We start from the raw sequence: 17,224 nt of genomic DNA on the forward strand, positions 1-17,224 counted from the left end.
AATAAGGAATTGGAATAATTGTGCTTTATACAAAAATCATAACCACCCCAAAAAAAATTATGTTTTCTTTCATGTAATTAGCAAGAGTCCATGAGCTAGTGACGTATGGGATAATGATTACCCAAGATGTGGATCTTTCCACGCAAGAGTCACTAGAGAGGGAGGGATAAAATAAAGACAGCCAATTCCTGCTGAAAATAATCCACACCCAAAATAAAGTTTAATGAAAAACATAAGCAAAAGATTCAAACTGAAACCGCTGCCTGAAGTACTTTTCTACCAAAAACTGCTTCAGAAGAAGAAAATACATCAAAATGGTAGAATTTAGTAAAAGTATGCAAAGAGGACCAAGTTGCTGCTTTGCAAATCTGATCAATCGAAGCTTCATTCCTAAACGCCCAGGAAGTAGAAACTGACCTAGTAGAATGAGCTGTAATCCTTTGAGGCGGAGTTTTACCCGACTCAACATAGGCAAGATGAATTAAAGATTTCAACCAAGATGCCAAAGAAATGGCAGAAGCTTTCTGGCCTTTTCTAGAACCGGAAAAGATAACAAATAAACTAGAAGTCTTTCGGAAAGACTTAGTAGCTTCAACATAATATTTCAAAGCTCTAACAACATCCAAAGAATGCAATGATTTCTCCTTAGAATTCTTAGGATTAGGACATAATGAAGGAACCACAATTTCTCTACTAATGTTGTTAGAATTCACAACTTTAGGTAAAAATTCAAAAGAAGTTCGCAACACTGCCTTATCCTGATGAAAAATCAGAAAAGGAGACTCACAAGAAAGAGCAGATAATTCAGAAACTCTTCTGGCAGAAGAGATTGCCAAAAGGAACAAAACTTTCCAAGAAAGTAATTTAATGTCCAATGAATGCATAGGTTCAAACGGAGGAGCTTGAAGAGCCCCCAGAACCAAATTCAAACTCCAACGAGGAGAAATTGACTTAATGACAGGTTTTATACGAACCAAAGCTTGTACAAAACAATGAATATCAGGAAGATTAGCAATCTTTCTGTGAAAAAGAACAGAAAGAGCAGAGATTTGTCCTTTCAAAGAACTTGCGGATAAACCTTTATCTAAATCATCCTGAAGAAACTGTAAAATTCTCGGAATTCTAAAAGAATGCCAAGAAAAATGATGAGAAAGACACCAAGAAATATAAGTCTTCCAGACTCTATAATATATCTCTCTGGATACAGATTTACGAGCCTGTAACATAGTATTAATCACAGAGTCAGAGAAACCTCTTTGACCAAGAATCAAGCGTTCAATCTCCATACCTTTAAATTTAAGGATTTGAGATCCTGATGGAAAAAAAGGACCTTGCGACAGAAGGTCTGGTCGTAGCGGAAGAGTCCACGGATGGCAAGAGGCCATCCGGACAAGATCCGCATACCAAAACCTGTGAGGCCATGCCGGAGCTACCAGCAGAACAAACAAGCATTCTTTCAGAATCTTGGAGATTACTCTTGGAAGAAGAACTAGAGGCGGAAAGATATAAGCAGGATGATACTTCCAAGGAAGTGATAATGCATCCACTGCTTCCGCCTGAGGATCCCGGTATCTGGACAGATACCTGGGAAGTTTCTTGTTTAGATGAGACGCCATCAGATCTATTTCTGGAAGCTCCCACATTTGAACAATCTGAAGAAATACCTCTGGGTGAAGAGACCATTCGCCCGGATGCAACGTTTGGCGACTGAGATAATCCGCTTCCCAATTGTCTATACCTGGGATATGAACCGCAGAGATTAGACAGGAGCTGGATTCCGCCCAAACCAGAATTCGAGATACTTCTTTCATAGCCAGAGGACTGTGAGTCCCTCCTTGATGATTGATGTATGCCACAGTAGTGACATTGTCTGTCTGAAAACAAATGAACGATTCTCTCTTCAGAAGAGGCCAAAACTGAAGAGCTCTGAAAATTGCACGGAGTTCCAAAATATTGATCGGTAATCTCACCTCCTGAGATTCCCAAACTCCTTGTGCTGTCAGAGATCCCCACACAGCTCCCCAACCTGTGAGACTTGCATCTGTTGAAATTACAGTCAAGGTCGGAAGCACAAAAGAAGCCCCCTGAATTAAACGATGGTGATCTGTCCACCACGTTAGAGAGTGTCGAACAATCGGTTTTAAAGATATTAATTGAGATATCTTTGTGTAATCCTTGCACCATTGATTCAGCATACAGAGCTGAAGAGGTCGCATGTGAAAACGAGCAAAGGGGATCGCGTCCGATGCAGCAGTCATAAGACCTAGAATTTCCATGCATAAGGCTACCGAAGGGAATGATTGTGACTGAAGGTTTCGACAAGCCGAAATCAATTTTAGACGTCTCTTGTCTGTTAAAGACAGAGTCATGGACACTGAATCTATCTGGAAACCCAGAAAAGTTACCCTTGTCTGAGGAATCAATGAACTTTTTGGTGAATTGATCCTCCAACCATGATCTTGAAGAAACAACACAAGTCGATTCGTATGAGATTCTGCTAAATGTAAAGACTGAGCAAGTACCAAGATATCGTCCAAATAAGGAAATACCACAATACCCTGTTCTCTGATTACAGACAGAAGGGCACCGAGAACCTTTGTAAAAATTCTTGGAGCTGTAGCTAGGCCAAACGGCAGAGCCACAAACTGGTAATGCTTGTCCAGAAAAGAGAATCTCAGGAACTGATAATGATCTGGATGAATCGGAATATGCAGATATGCATCCTGTAAATCTATTGTGGACATATAATGCCCTTGCTGAACAAAAGGCAAGATAGTCCTTACAGTTACCATTTTGAATGTTGGTATCCTTACATAACTATTCAATATTTTTAGATCCAGAACTGGTCTGAAGGAATTCTCCTTCTTTGGTACAATGAAGAGATTTGAATAAAGCCCCATCCCCTGTTCCAGAACTGGAACTGGCATAATTACTCCAGCCAACTCTAGATCTGAAACACAATTCAGAAATGCTTGAGCTTTCACTGGATTTACTGGGACACGGGAAAGAAAAAATCTCTTTGCAGGAGGTCTCATCTTGAAACCAATTCTGTACCCTTCTGAAACAATGTTCTGAATCCAAAGATTGTGAACAGAATTGATCCAAATTTCTTTGAAAAAACGTAACCTGCCCCCTACCAGCTGAGCTGGAATGAGGGCCGCACCTTCATGTGGACTTAGAAGCAGGCTTTGCCTTTCTAGAAGGCTTGGATTTATTCCAAACTGGAGATGGTTTCCAAACTGAAACTGCTCCTGAGGATGAAGGATCAGGCTTTTGTTCTTTGTTGAAACGAAAGGAACGAAAACGATTATTAGCCCTGTTTTTACCCTTAGATTTTTTATCCTGTGGTAAAAAAGTTCCTTTCCCACCAGTAACAGTTGAGATAATAGAATCCAACTGAGAACCAAATAATTTGTTACCCTGGAAAGAAATGGAAAGTAGAGTTGATTTAGAAGCCATATCAGCATTCCAAGTTTTAAGCCATAAAGCTCTTCTAGCTAGAATAGCTAGAGACATAAACCTGACATCAACTCTGATAATATCAAAGATGGCATCACAGATAAAATTATTAGCATGCTGAAGAAGAATAATAATATTATGAGAATCATGATCTGTTACTTGTTGCGCTAAAGTCTCCAACCAAAAAGTTGAAGCTGCAGCAACATCAGCCAATGATATAGCAGGTCTAAGAAGATTACCTGAACACAGATAAGCTTTTCTTAGAAAGGATTCAATTTTCCTATCTAAAGGATCTTTAAACGAAGTACCATCCGACGTAGGAATAGTAGTACGTTTAGCAAGGGTAGAAATAGCCCTATCGACTTTAGGGATTTTGTCCCAAAATTCTAATCTGTCAGACGGCACAGGATATAATTGCTTAAAACGTTTAGAAGGAGTAAATGAATTACCCAATTTATCCCATTCTCTGGAAATTACTTCAGAAATAGCATTAGGAACAGGAAAAACTTCTGGAATAACCACAGGAGATTTAAATACCTTATCTAAACGTTTAGAATTAGTATCAAGAGGACCAGAATCCTCTATTTCTAAAGCAATTAGTACTTCTTTAAGTAAAGAACTAATAAATTCCATTTTAAATAAATATGAAGATTTATCAGCATCAATCTCTGAGACAGAATCCTCTGAACCAGAAGAGTCATCAGAATCAGAATGATGATGTTCATTTAAAAATTCATCTTTAGAGAGAGAAGTTTTAAAAGATTTTTTATGTTTACTAGAAGGAGAAATAACAGACATAGCCTTCTTGATGGATTCAGAAACAGAAAAGATTTTTTGCGCCAAAAAAGTCCGCGCCAAGAATGACGCAATAAAATGAAGCATTTTCAGCCCCCGCGAGCCTAACAGCCCACAGGGAAAAAAGAGTCAAATTTTAAGGTAAGAAAAAAATTGATTCAAATGCATTATCCCAAATATGAAACTGACTGTCTGAAAATACGGAATGTTGAACATCCTGAGTCAAGGCAAATAAATGTTTGAATACATATATTTAGAACTTTATAAATAAAGTGCCCAACCATAGCTTAGAGTGTCACAGAAAATAAGATTTACTTACCCCAGGACACTCATCTACATGTTTGTAGAAAGCCAAACCAGTACTGAAACGAAAATCAGCAGAGGTAATGGTATATAAATAAGAGTATATCGTCGATCTGAAAAGGGAGGTAAGAGATGAATCTCTACGACCGATAACAGAGAAACTATGAAATAGACCCCGTAGAAGGAGATCACTGCATTCAAATAGGCAATACTCTCCTCACATCCCTCTGACATTCACTGCACGCTGAGAGGAAAACCGGGCTCCAACTTGCTGCGGAGCGCATATCAACGTAGAATCTAGCACAAACTTACTTCACCACCTCCATAGGAGGCAAAGTTTGTAAAACTGAATTGTGGGTGTGGTGAGGGGTGTATTTATAGGCATTTTAAGGTTTGGGAAACTTTGCCCCTCCTGGTAGGAATGTATATCCCATACGTCACTAGCTCATGGACTCTTGCTAATTACATGAAAGAAATCCTCATCAGAAACAGACAAATCAGAATAATGATGTTCATTTAAAAATTCATCTGAGAAATGAGAAGTTTTAAAAGACCTTTTACGCTTACTGGAAGGAGGAATAACAGACATAGCCTTCCTAATAGATTTAGAAACAAAATCTCTTATATTAAGAGGAACATCCTGAGTATTAGATGTTGATGGAACAGCAACAGGTAATGGAATATTACTAATGGAAATTTTATCTGCATTAGCAAGTTTATCATGACATTCATCACAAACTACAGCCGGAGGAACAGTTACCACAAGTTTACAACAAATGCACTTAACTTTGGTAGAACCAGCATCAGGCAGCGTTTTTCCAGAAGTAGCTTCTGAGCCAGGGTCAATCTGAGACATCTTGCAATATGTAAGAGAAAAAACAACATATAAAGCAAAATCTATCAAATTCCTTAAATGACAGTTTCAGGAATGGGAAAAAATGCCAATGAACAAGCCTCTAGTAACCAGAAGCAAAAGAAAAATGAGACTTAAATAATGGGGAAAAAAAGGTGGAGACAATAATGACGCCCACATTTTTTAGTGCCAAAAAAGACGCCCACATTATTGGCGCCTAAATGCTTTTGGCGCCAAGAATGGCGCCACATCCGGTGACGCCAACATTTTTGGCGCAAAACGTAAAAAAAAAATGACGCAATCACGAACAACTTCCGGCGACAAGTATGACGCCGGAAATGACAAAGAAATTTTTTGCGCCAAAAAAGTCCGTGCCAAGAATGACGCAATAAAATGAAGCATTTTCAGCCCCCGCGAGCCTAACAGCCCACAGAGAAAAAACATAATTTATGTAAGAACTTACCTGATAAATTCATTTCTTTCATATTAGCAAGAGTCCATGAGCTAGTGACGTATGGGATATACATTCCTACCAGGAGGGGCAAAGTTTCCCAAACCTCAAAATGCCTATAAATACACCCCTCACCACACCCACAATTCAGTTTAACGAATAGCCAAGAAGTGGGGTGATAAAAAAGTGCGAAAGCATATAAAATAAGGAATTGGAATAATTGTGCTTTATACAAAATCATAACCACCACAAAAAAAGGGCGGGCCTCATGGACTCTTGCTAATATGAAAGAAATGAATTTATCAGGTAAGTTCTTACATAAATTATGTTTTCTTTCATGTAATTAGCAAGAGTCCATGAGCTAGTGACGTATGGGATAATGATTACCCAAGATGTGGATCTTTCCACACAAGAGTCACTAGAGAGGGAGGGATAAAATAAAGACAGCCAATTCCAGCTGAAAATAATCCACACCCAAAATAAAGTTTAATGAAAAACATAAGCAGAAGATTCAAACTGAAACCGCTGCCTGAAGTACTTTTCTACCAAAAACTGCTTCAGAAGAAGAAAATACATCAAAATGGTAGAATTTAGTAAAAGTATGCAAAGAGGACCAAGTTGCTGCTTTGCAAATCTGATCAACCGAAGCTTCATTCCTAAACGCCCAGGAAGTAGAAACTGACCTAGTAGAATGAGCTGTAATCCTCTGAGGCGGAGTTTTACCCGACTCAACATAGGCAAGATGAATTAAAGATTTCAACCAAGATGCCAAAGAAATGGCAGAAGCTTTCTGGCCTTTTCTAGCACCGGAAAAAATAACAAATAGACTAGAAGTCTTTCGGAAAGACTTAGTAGCTTCAACATAATATTTCAAAGCTCTAACAACATCCAAAGAATGCAACGATTTCTCCTTAGAATTCTTAGGATTAGGACATAATGAAGGAACCACAATTTCTCTACTAATGTTGTTGGAATTCACAACTTTAGGCAAAAATTCAAAAGAAGTTCGCAACACCGCCTTATCCTGATGAAAAATCAGAAAAGGAGACTCACAAGAAAGAGCAGATAATTCAGAAACTCTTCTGGCAGAAGAGATGGCCAAAAGGAACAAAACTTTCCAAGAAAGTAATTTAATGTCCAATGAATGCATAGGTTCAAACGGAGGAGCTTGAAGAGCTCCCAGAACCAAATTCAAACTCCAAGGAGGAGAAATTGACTTAATGACAGGTTTTATACGAACCAAAGCTTGTACAAAACAATGAATATCAGGAAGAATAGCAATCTTTCTGTGAAAAAGAACAGAAAGAGCAGAGATTTGACCTTTCAAGGAACTTGCGGACAAACCCTTATCTAAACCATCCTGAAGAAACTGTAAAATTCTCGGTATTCTAAAAGAATGCCAAGAAAAATGATGAGAAAGACACCAAGAAATATAAGTCTTCCAGACTCTATAATATATCTCTCTAGATACAGATTTACGAGCCTGTAACATAGTATTAATCACAGAATCAGAGAAACCTCTTTGACCAAGAATCAAGCATTCAATCTCCATACCTTTAAATTTAAGGATTTCAGATCCTGATGGAAAAAAGGACCTTGTGACAGAAGGTCTGGTCTTAACGGAAGAGTCCACGGTTGGCAAGAGGCCATCCGGACAAGATCCGCATACCAAAACCTGTGAGGCCATGCCGGAGCTACCAGCAGAACAAACGAGCATTCCTTCAGAATCTTGGAGATTACTCTTGGAAGAAGAACTAGAGGCGGAAAGAAATAAGCAGGATGATACTTCCAAGGAAGTGATAATGCATCCACTGCCTCCGCCTGAGGATCCCGGGATCTGGACAGATACCTGGGAAGTTTCTTGTTTAGATGAGACGCCATCAGATCTATTTCTGGAAGTTCCCACATTTGAACAATCTGAAGAAATACCTCTGGGTGAAGAGACCATTCGCCCGGATGCAACGTTTGGCGACTGAGATAATCCGCTTCCCAATTGTCTATACCTGGGATATGAACCGCAGAGATTAGACAGGAGCTGGATTCCGCCCAAACCAAAATTCGAGATACTTCTTTCATAGCCAGAGGACTGTGAGTCCCTCCTTGATGATTGATGTATGCCACAGTTGTGACATTGTCTGTCTGAAAACAAATGAACGATTCTCTCTTCAGAAGAGGCCAAAACTGAAGAGCTCTGAAAATTGCACGGAGTTCCAAAATATTGATCGGTAATCTCACCTCCTGAGATTCCCAAACTCCTTGTGCCGTCAGAGATCCCCACACAGCTCCCCAACCTGTGAGACTTGCATCTGTTGAAATTACAGTCCAGGTCGGAAGCACAAAAGAAGCCCCCTGAATTAAACGATGGTGATCTGTCCACCACGTTAGAGAGTGTCGAACAATCGGTTTTAAAGATATTAATTGAGATATCTTTGTGTAATCCTTGCACCATTGATTCAGCATACAGAGCTGAAGAGGTCGCATGTGAAAACGAGCAAAGGGGATCGCGTCTGATGCAGCAGTCATAAGACCTAGAATTTCCATGCATAAGGCTACCGAAGGGAATGATTGTGACTGAAGGTTTCGACAAGCTGAAATCAATTTTAGACGTCTCTTGTCTGTTAAAGACAGAGTCATGGACACTGAATCTATCTGGAAACCCAGAAAAGTTACCCTTGTCTGAGGAATCAATGAACTTTTTGGTAAATTGATCCTCCAACCATGATCTTGAAGAAACAACACAAGTCGATTCGTATGAGATTCTGCTAAATGTAAAGACTGAGCAAGTACCAAGATATCGTCCAAATAAGGAAATACCACAATACCCTGTTCTCTGATTACAGACAGAAGGGCACCGAGAACCTTTGTAAAAATTCTTGGAGCTGTAGCTAGGCCAAACGGCAGAGCCACAAACTGGTAATGCTTGTCCAGAAAAGAGAATCTCAGGAACTGATAATGATCTGGATGAATCGGAATATGCAGATATGCATCCTGTAAATCTATTGTGGACATATAATGCCCTTGCTGAACAAAAGGCAAGATAGTCCTTACAGTTACCATCTTGAACGTTGGTATCCTTACATAACGATTCAATATTTTTAGATCCAGAACTGGTCTGAAGGAATTCTCCTTCTTTGGTACAATGAAGAGATTTGAATAAAACCCCATCCCCTGTTCCGGAACTGGAACTGGCATAATTACTCCAGCCAACTCTAGATCTGAAACACAATTCAGAAATGCTTGAGCTTTCACTGGATTTACTGGGACACGGGAAAGAAAAAATCTCTTTGCAGGAGGTCTCATCTTGAAACCAATTCTGTACCCTACTGAAACAATGTTCTGAATCCAAAGATTGTGAACAGAATTGATCCAAATTTCTTTGAAAAAACGTAACCTGCCCCCTACCAGCTGAGCTGGAATGAGGGCCGCACCTTCATGTGGACTTAGAAGCAGGCTTTGCCTTTCTAGCAGGCTTGGATTTATTCCAGACCGGAGATGGTTTCCAAACTGAAACTGCTCCTGAGGATGAAGGATCAGGCTTTTGTTCTTTGTTGAAACGAAAGGAACGAAAACGATTATTAGCCCTGTTTTTACCCTTAGATTTTTTATCCTGTGGTAAAAAAGTTCCTTTCCCACCAGTAACAGTTGAGATAATAGAATCCAACTGAGAACCAAATAATTTGTTACCCTGGAAAGAAATGGAAAGTAGAGTTGATTTAGAAGCCATATCAGCATTCCAAGTCTTAAGCCATAAAGCTCTTCTAGCTAAAATAGCTAGAGACATAAACCTGACATCAACTCTGATAATATCAAAAATGGCATCACAGATAAAATTATTAGCATGCTGAAGAAGAATAATAATATCATGAGAATCATGATCTGTTACTTGTTGCGCTAAAGTTTCCAACCAAAAAGTTGAAGCTGCAGCAACATCAGCCAATGATATAGCAGGTCTAAGAAGATTACCTGAACACAGATAAGCTTTTCTTAGAAAGGATTCAATTTTCCTATCTAAAGGATCCTTAAACGAAGTACCATCTGACGTAGGAATAGTAGTACGTTTAGCAAGGGTAGAAATAGCCCCATCAACTTTAGGGATTTTGTCCCAAAATTCTAATCTGTCAGACGGCACAGGATATAATTGCTTAAAACGTTTAGAAGGAGTAAATGAATTACCCAATTTATCCCATTCTTTGGAAATTACTGCAGAAATAGCATTAGGAACAGGAAAAACTTCTGGAATAACCACAGGAGATTTAAATACCTTATCTAAACGTTTAGAATTAGTATCAAGAGGACCAGAATCCTCTATTTCTAAAGCAATTAGTACTTCTTTAAGTAAAGAACGAATAAATTCCATTTTAAATAAATATGAAGATTTATCAGCATCAATCTCTGAGACAGAATCCTCTGAACCAGAAGAGTCATCAGAATCAGAATGATGATGTTCATTTAAAAATTCATCTGTAGGGAGAGAAGTTTTAAAAGATTTTTTACGTTTACTAGAAGGAGAAATAACAGACATAGCCTTCTTTATGGATTCAGAAACAAAATCTCTTATGTTATCAGGAACATTCTGCACCTTAGATGTTGAAGGAACTGCAACAGGCAATGGTACTTTACTAAAGGAAATATTATCTGCATTAACAAGTTTGTCATGACAATTAATACAAACAACAGCCGGAGGAATAGCTACCAAAAGTTTACAGCAGATACACTTAGCTTTGGTAGATCCAGCACTAGACAGCGATTTTCCTGTAGTATCTTCTGACTCAGATGCAACGTGAGATATCTTGCAATATGTAAGAGAAAAAACAACATATAAAGCAAAATTGATCAAATTCCTTAAATGACAGTTTCAGGAATGGGAAAAAATGCCAAAGAACAAGCTTCTAGCAACCAGAAGCAATGAAAAAAAGAGACTGAAATAATGTGGAGACAAAAGCGACGCCCATATTTTTTAGCGCCAAATCAGACGCCCACATTATTTGGCGCCTAAATGCTTTTGGCGCCAAAAATGACGCCACATCCGGAACGCCGACATTTTTGGCGCAAAATAACGTCAAAAAAATGACGCAACTTCCGGCGACACGTATGACGCCGGAAACGGAAAAGAATTTTTTGAGCCAAAAAAGTCCGCGCCAAGAATGACGCAATAAAATGAAGCATTTTCAGCCCCCGCGAGCCTAACAGCCCACAGGGAAAAAAGAGTCAAATTTTTGAAGGTAAGAAAAAAATGATTAATTCAAGTGCATTATCCCAAATATGAAACTGACTGTCTGAAAAATAAGGAAAGTTGAACATTCTGAGTCAAGGCAAATAAATGTTTGAATACATATATTTAGAACTTTATAAACAAAGTGCCCAACCATAGCTTAGAGTGTCACAGAAAATAAGATTTACTTACCCCAGGACACTCATCTACATGTTTGTAGAAAGCCAAACCAGTACTGAAACGAGAATCAGCAGAGGTAATGGTATATATAAGAGTATATCGTCGATCTGAAAAGGGAGGTAAGAGATGAATCTCTACGACCGATAACAGAGAACCTATGAAATAGACCCCGTAGAAGGAGATCACTGCATTCAAATAGGCAATACTCTCCTCACATCCCTCTGACATTCACTGCACGCTGAGAGGAAAACCGGGCTCCAACTTGCTGCGGAGCGCATATCAACGTAAAATCTAGCACAAACTTACTTCACCACCTCCATCGGAGGCAAAGTTTGTAAAACTGAATTGTGGGTGTGGTGAGGGGTGTATTTATAGGCATTTTGAGGTTTGGGAAACTTTGCCCCTCCTGGTAGGAATGTATATCCCATACGTCACTAGCTCATGGACTCTTGCTAATTACATGAAAGAAAAGTCAATTTAAAGGTAAGAAGAAATTGATAATTCATATGCATTATCCCAAATAATGAAACTGACTGTCTGAAATAAGGAATATTGATCACCCTGAATCAAGGCAAATAAATGTTTAAACACATATATTTAGAACTTTACAAAAAAGTGCCCAACCATAGCTTAGAGTGTCACAAAAAATAAGACTTACTTACCCCAGGACACTCATCTACATGTAGTAGAAAGCCAAACCAGTACTGAAACGAGAATCAGTAGAGGTAATGGTATATAAGAGTATATCGTCGATCTGAAAAGGGAGGTAGGAGATTAATCTCTACGACCGATAACAGAGAACCTATGAAAAAGATCCCGTAGAAGGAGACCATTGAATTCAAATAGGCAATACTCTCCTCACATCCCTCTGACATTCACTGCACGCTGAGAGGAAAACCGGGCTCCAGCTTGCTGCGAAGCGCATATCAACGTAGAATCTAGCACAAACTTACTTCACCACCTCCACGGGAGGCAAAGTTTGTAAAACTGATTTGTGGGTGTGGGGAGGGGTGTATTTGTAGGCATTTTGAGGTTTGGGAAATTTTGCCCCTCCTGGTAGGAATGTATATCCCATACGTCACTAGCTCATGGACTCTTGCTAATTACATGAAAGAAATATATATAGTGTATATGTATGTATGTGTATATATATATATATATATATTTCTCATTAGCTATACTTTGGAAGGAGCGCTGTTCAAATGAGAGGGGCTCTGCCACAGACTTTGCCCTGGGGCCCAGTAAATTCGAGTTATGCCTGAGAGCATGCAATTGTAAACAAATTTACAATTGACTTATATTATAAAATGTACTTTATTCTCTAGTTCTTCTTTATTCAAGTGTAGACTCAGGAGCTGCAATTCACTACTGGGAGCTTGCTGAACACATTGGGTGAGCCAATGACAAAAGGCATATACCTGTATCAATAGCTAGTTCCCAGTAATTTAGGTGTTTATACATTTCATATGAGTGTAGGGAACCTTCTATCCTTTCATATCTGGGTAAGGATATCTTCGATGTATTTTCCAGTTACAGGCACTGATCATTTTCGCTCTTGTTTTTAGGTGAGGGTTCCACTCTGGATTTTGAAAGTAATGCAACAACTTTGGCTGCTCTTGTGAACTATTTGGAAGCTGATGGCGGTTTAGAAGAGAGTGAAGACTTGTCCGCTATACACCACTGGACTCTTTAGCAGCACGAACGCCTTCTTGCGCACAATCGATTGTACTGTTTTTTGTAACGCTCAATATCATTTGTATATTTTTGTATCTTTTTGTTACCTCGTGACTGCAGTTTACAGAAGTGTAAGGATTTTGCTTCCAGCTGGTTTCTCTGGCTGCAAAACACTATAATAGTGTCTGAATATATGTCACTTAGACCGGCCATTGCTATTCAATAAATCATTCTTTGTATAAAACACTTGATTTATGTTTTATGATCTAAGGCAGCTGTTTTGTTTTCATCTCTCCCTAACTGCTGATCCCAAAAGGATATTACATTCACAATATTAGTGTGCCATAAATTACACACTGTGTTATCCTAGGCATTGTCTTAGGTTATGGGAACCCACATCACATTCACATAATGAGTAGGGTTAGGATTATGGGTAATAGCTTAGCAAGAGATTGCAGTTCCCTTTCAAGAACGCTTTTTATTATCATTTTTGGTAATAGGGAACATTTTTTTCGTTAGTTTCCTCTCAGGAATTCCGTCAGTAAAAGGGAGAGGTTCTGGTTGCCTAGTGAGGTTGTTTTTGCTTTTATGTTTTAGTAACTCTGTTTTTGATACGAGTTATTGAATAAAGTTTAGTAAAAGCAATAGGACACTTTTGCTATTTTTATTTTTGAAGCAATAGTTCCCTTTACTATGGTTTTCACATTTCCTTTTCAGAGACAGAATTCTAGCCATCTAGTTCTCTTTCAAGTAAACCTGAGTAGTATGCTAATTACATCATAAGAGTGGGTTCTGATTGGTTACTTTATAATTAGTGCACAGTATAAACTGTTACAGAAACAGTGCTAACCTTTGTGTACTGCAAAATGCTTCTATTAAAAACTTCAGGAGCGTGCACGTGTCATAAGTGCTGTATTATAACATTGTTGCCATCTCCTGCCATTTAGACACATTTACCATAGTAGGCCCCCACTAGAAGAAGCTAAGTTCCAACAAAGGAGACCAAGAGAAAGTAAATTTGATAAGAGAGATAAATTGGAAAGGTTTTTACAATTATTCATTATCTGAATCGTAAGATTAATTTGGAGTTCCACGTCCTTCTAAATTGGAACTGTGGAGGAAAAACGATCCAGTCTGTTGTATTAATAAATGTATGAATAAATGAACAGTATCAGTAATTACAGTCACTTAAATATGGAGTGCATCATGAATAGCTTCTGTAATGTAATTGTGAGTTGATTTATCCATTCAGTTGACGGTGTCTACAGATCTTTACTACAGCAGCACAATGTTCATAACATCCTGAAGTCATAGCTACTTACACCAATAGTTTCAACTCAGATGATTGTTTTATTAATATGCACAGCACGTGTATTGGATCTTTAGACTGTCTCTTCCCAGTTACTTATGTGATTCAAAACATGTCGGTAATCTGATGGAATCCTTTCAGTGGGACTCGCATGATTTTTCTATGGCTGACTGTAGACATCATTGCTCTATATTCTTCTATTCCACATAGTTGAAGCATTGAAATTCTATTTGAGCAGATATTCCAATTACACTTAGGAGTTTCAAGATTTTGCAGTGAGGGTCACCATTTTCTCCTCATGCATAATTTTTTCAAGTTTGAGGTTTTTATCTCCAGAAATGTGGGACTGCTATGGGGGCAACTTTTCCCCCCTCCTATGCCAACCTCTTCATGGGTTGGTGTAGGCAGTCCTACATCTTTGGGCGATGGAAACCCCCTCAAAGACAGTGCACTCAGTTGGAATATTTATTGCAGTAAAGGCTTGTAATTTTAAGGTGTTTTATCCCCATTAAAATGAATAGTTAGTGGATCCATCTTTTATTTAGCTTGAACCAAAACCAGTATAAACAATCACTGTTTTATCATTAACTGCACTCAGTCAGCTGGTAAGTAAATCTATTTCAAGACAGAACACTCTTGTAGTTAAGTGATGTATGCCCATATAAAATGCGTATTGACAAAATAACACACAAGTACATCAGATGAAGCGATCTATAGTTTATTATAGAATACAAATCATTACAAAGATATAACAATTTAGTAAAATGTGCACACTATTAGGGCGGTCTTCCAGGACATAGAGATTCCAAATATATCCCAAGATTGCATAGAATTAAGTCTGACAACATAGGCGATGCTGTCTAAAACACAGCAAGTTCTTTTGGACGTAAAAAGCACAATAATAGTCCAAAAAATTATTAAATTACATATTTGATTCTGCTAATATTTTTCCTCTAAAAAACTATTTGCATTTTGCTATTTTTTATATTTTGAACTAAGGTCCATCTAATACAAAAGGGCTCTGTATAATGTGCAGGGACCCGTACAATAAAGTTTTCTGATGATTGTCTGGCTGTACACAAACCTGCGTTTTCCGGTTGGTCACACAGATCTACTTGAGGCTTTACACATAATTCTTTATAAACAATGCAGCTGATCACACGGAGAGTCGGACAGAAATGCTTCAGTTGTAAATGTATTAACTCATGAGTATCCATCACACAAAAGAGAAATGATCAGAGGTGCACATCTATAGTTTACATTGACAATATACTTGTTTATCTACACAAATGGATGTTACAATGGGGCTAGGTTTATTAAACCTTGATAAAACTGGTGAGGAGTAAGTTCTAGGTAACATTGCCAGGAGGAATAAGGTTCATATGCAGCTTATGTGATAGGATTTCAGTATCTGTGTCTTGCTGGATTCACTAAGGTGTTAGGGAGATAGCGGTAAAATCAGATTCCTCAGTCTATCTGCATATAACTGATATTATATACATACAGAGGACAGATTCAGGTGAGTAAATGAATTTCTAGGAGTGGTGTCCTAGAACGTTTCACAAGTTATTTATAAGTTAAGGGAAATCACTGCTAATTTATCTGTATGGTTTTGTTGTCTGTGTCATCAGCAGTAGGTCGGATGAGCTCTTAATAAGAGCTAAACTTAAGCAAGAAGCTGATTACACAAGATAGGGGCTTATTAGTAAAATAAACTAGAGAGAGCAGATTTTATCCCTTTAATAAGATTGTGCATGTAACACAAACGTACGTACATCACGCTATTTAGCAGTCAGGGAGCACATAGATATATACTCACTAATTATGGATTATTTACAAAGACAAAAAAAAAACCCACAACAGCAATAACTTATATTCATTAATTGAACCCCTGTGATTATTCCTTCACAAATCCCAGAAGCCCCAGCTTGTGCATTTTAAGGTAAATCTTCATATATCTGTACACACAACCCTTGTCTGGCTACTAAATATATATCTGTACACACAACCCTTGTCTGGCTACTAAATATATAGCTGTACACACAACCCTTGTCTGGCTACTAAAAATGCGTAGCGGACTCTATGGTGTAAATCTGCAGCCTGCGACTGATGAGGATTTTAATTCTCTGGAATTCACAGGATATTTATTTTACAACTATCGTATAGATTTGGTTACAACATAAAATGCTATAGATTGTCTTTATCGGACACTGAATTTGTTCTGCTCACAAAACTCTAATGCGGTCAGGTAGAACTATAAACTCGCTCCCCACCCAATATCAAAACAAGACGAAGACTATAAAATGATCTTGTGATAAAAATACACCCGAGACCTTCATCACAATCTTATTTTGGAATTTACTGGTGCAATAAAGAGTTTCTAGGCTTATAATTTAGTGCAGACGGCATCTAACAGTATTTTTCCATAGGAAGTAGTAAATTAGTGGCAAAATAAATATTTTTACCCTAAACATCAAAAACAAAAAGGTTTAAACATAAGTTAAGGTTAGGTCTAAAATATTTTGGGTTTGTGGGGACTGGAATGTTTTATATTGTACCGTGCAAGCAGTATAATGCTGACTGGAAACCCATTCCAACTAAGGGTGACATCATATTGTGGTTGTAAACATAACTAGTAGTAACATATCTTTATGTATATGAATTATTAATGTTACTTCAAGTTGTTATGTTTACAGCGGGAGCGTAATGTAATCTATTCCTTATTACGTCAACAACCATCATCAATATTACAAAACAAAGATCTATAAATACACCATATATCTTAAAAACCATAAGGAATTTTTATAGAGATTTCTCATTATATGCCAAAAATATTATTTCATTCAAAAAGCATATTGGTTTCTGTGTATTATGAAAAGTCAAACAGGATGTGTGTATATATATATATGTTTACATAGGTCTGCATACCTGAGTGGCATCTTCCAGCCATTTAAATAACTAGTAGTCAATGCCTAAAGACTTTCAGGG

At 38.0% G+C, this 17,224-nt stretch overlaps 2 protein-coding genes across 2 annotated transcripts in view; one reads left to right on the forward strand and one right to left on the reverse strand.

Moving 5' to 3' along the window:
* BMAL2 (basic helix-loop-helix ARNT like 2) overlaps positions 1 to 13,171 on the forward strand; it is a 416,858-nt gene extending 403,687 nt beyond the window's left edge. The window contains 1 exon segment of the mRNA XM_053719098.1: positions 12,819 to 13,171. Coding sequence (XP_053575073.1) covers positions 12,819 to 12,946 — 128 coding nt within the window. The 3' untranslated portion in view covers positions 12,947 to 13,171.
* A 1,767-nt stretch (positions 13,172 to 14,938) lies between these two features.
* Positions 14,939 to 17,224, reverse strand: part of ARFGAP3 (ADP ribosylation factor GTPase activating protein 3) — a gene marked incomplete in the record, with an annotated part of 126,537 nt that continues 124,251 nt past the window's right edge. The window contains 1 exon segment of the mRNA XM_053719099.1: positions 14,939 to 17,224.

This window comes from Bombina bombina, chromosome 6 (genome assembly GCF_027579735.1).
Source record: "Bombina bombina isolate aBomBom1 chromosome 6, aBomBom1.pri, whole genome shotgun sequence".
Taxonomy (NCBI): domain Eukaryota; kingdom Metazoa; phylum Chordata; class Amphibia; order Anura; family Bombinatoridae; genus Bombina; species Bombina bombina.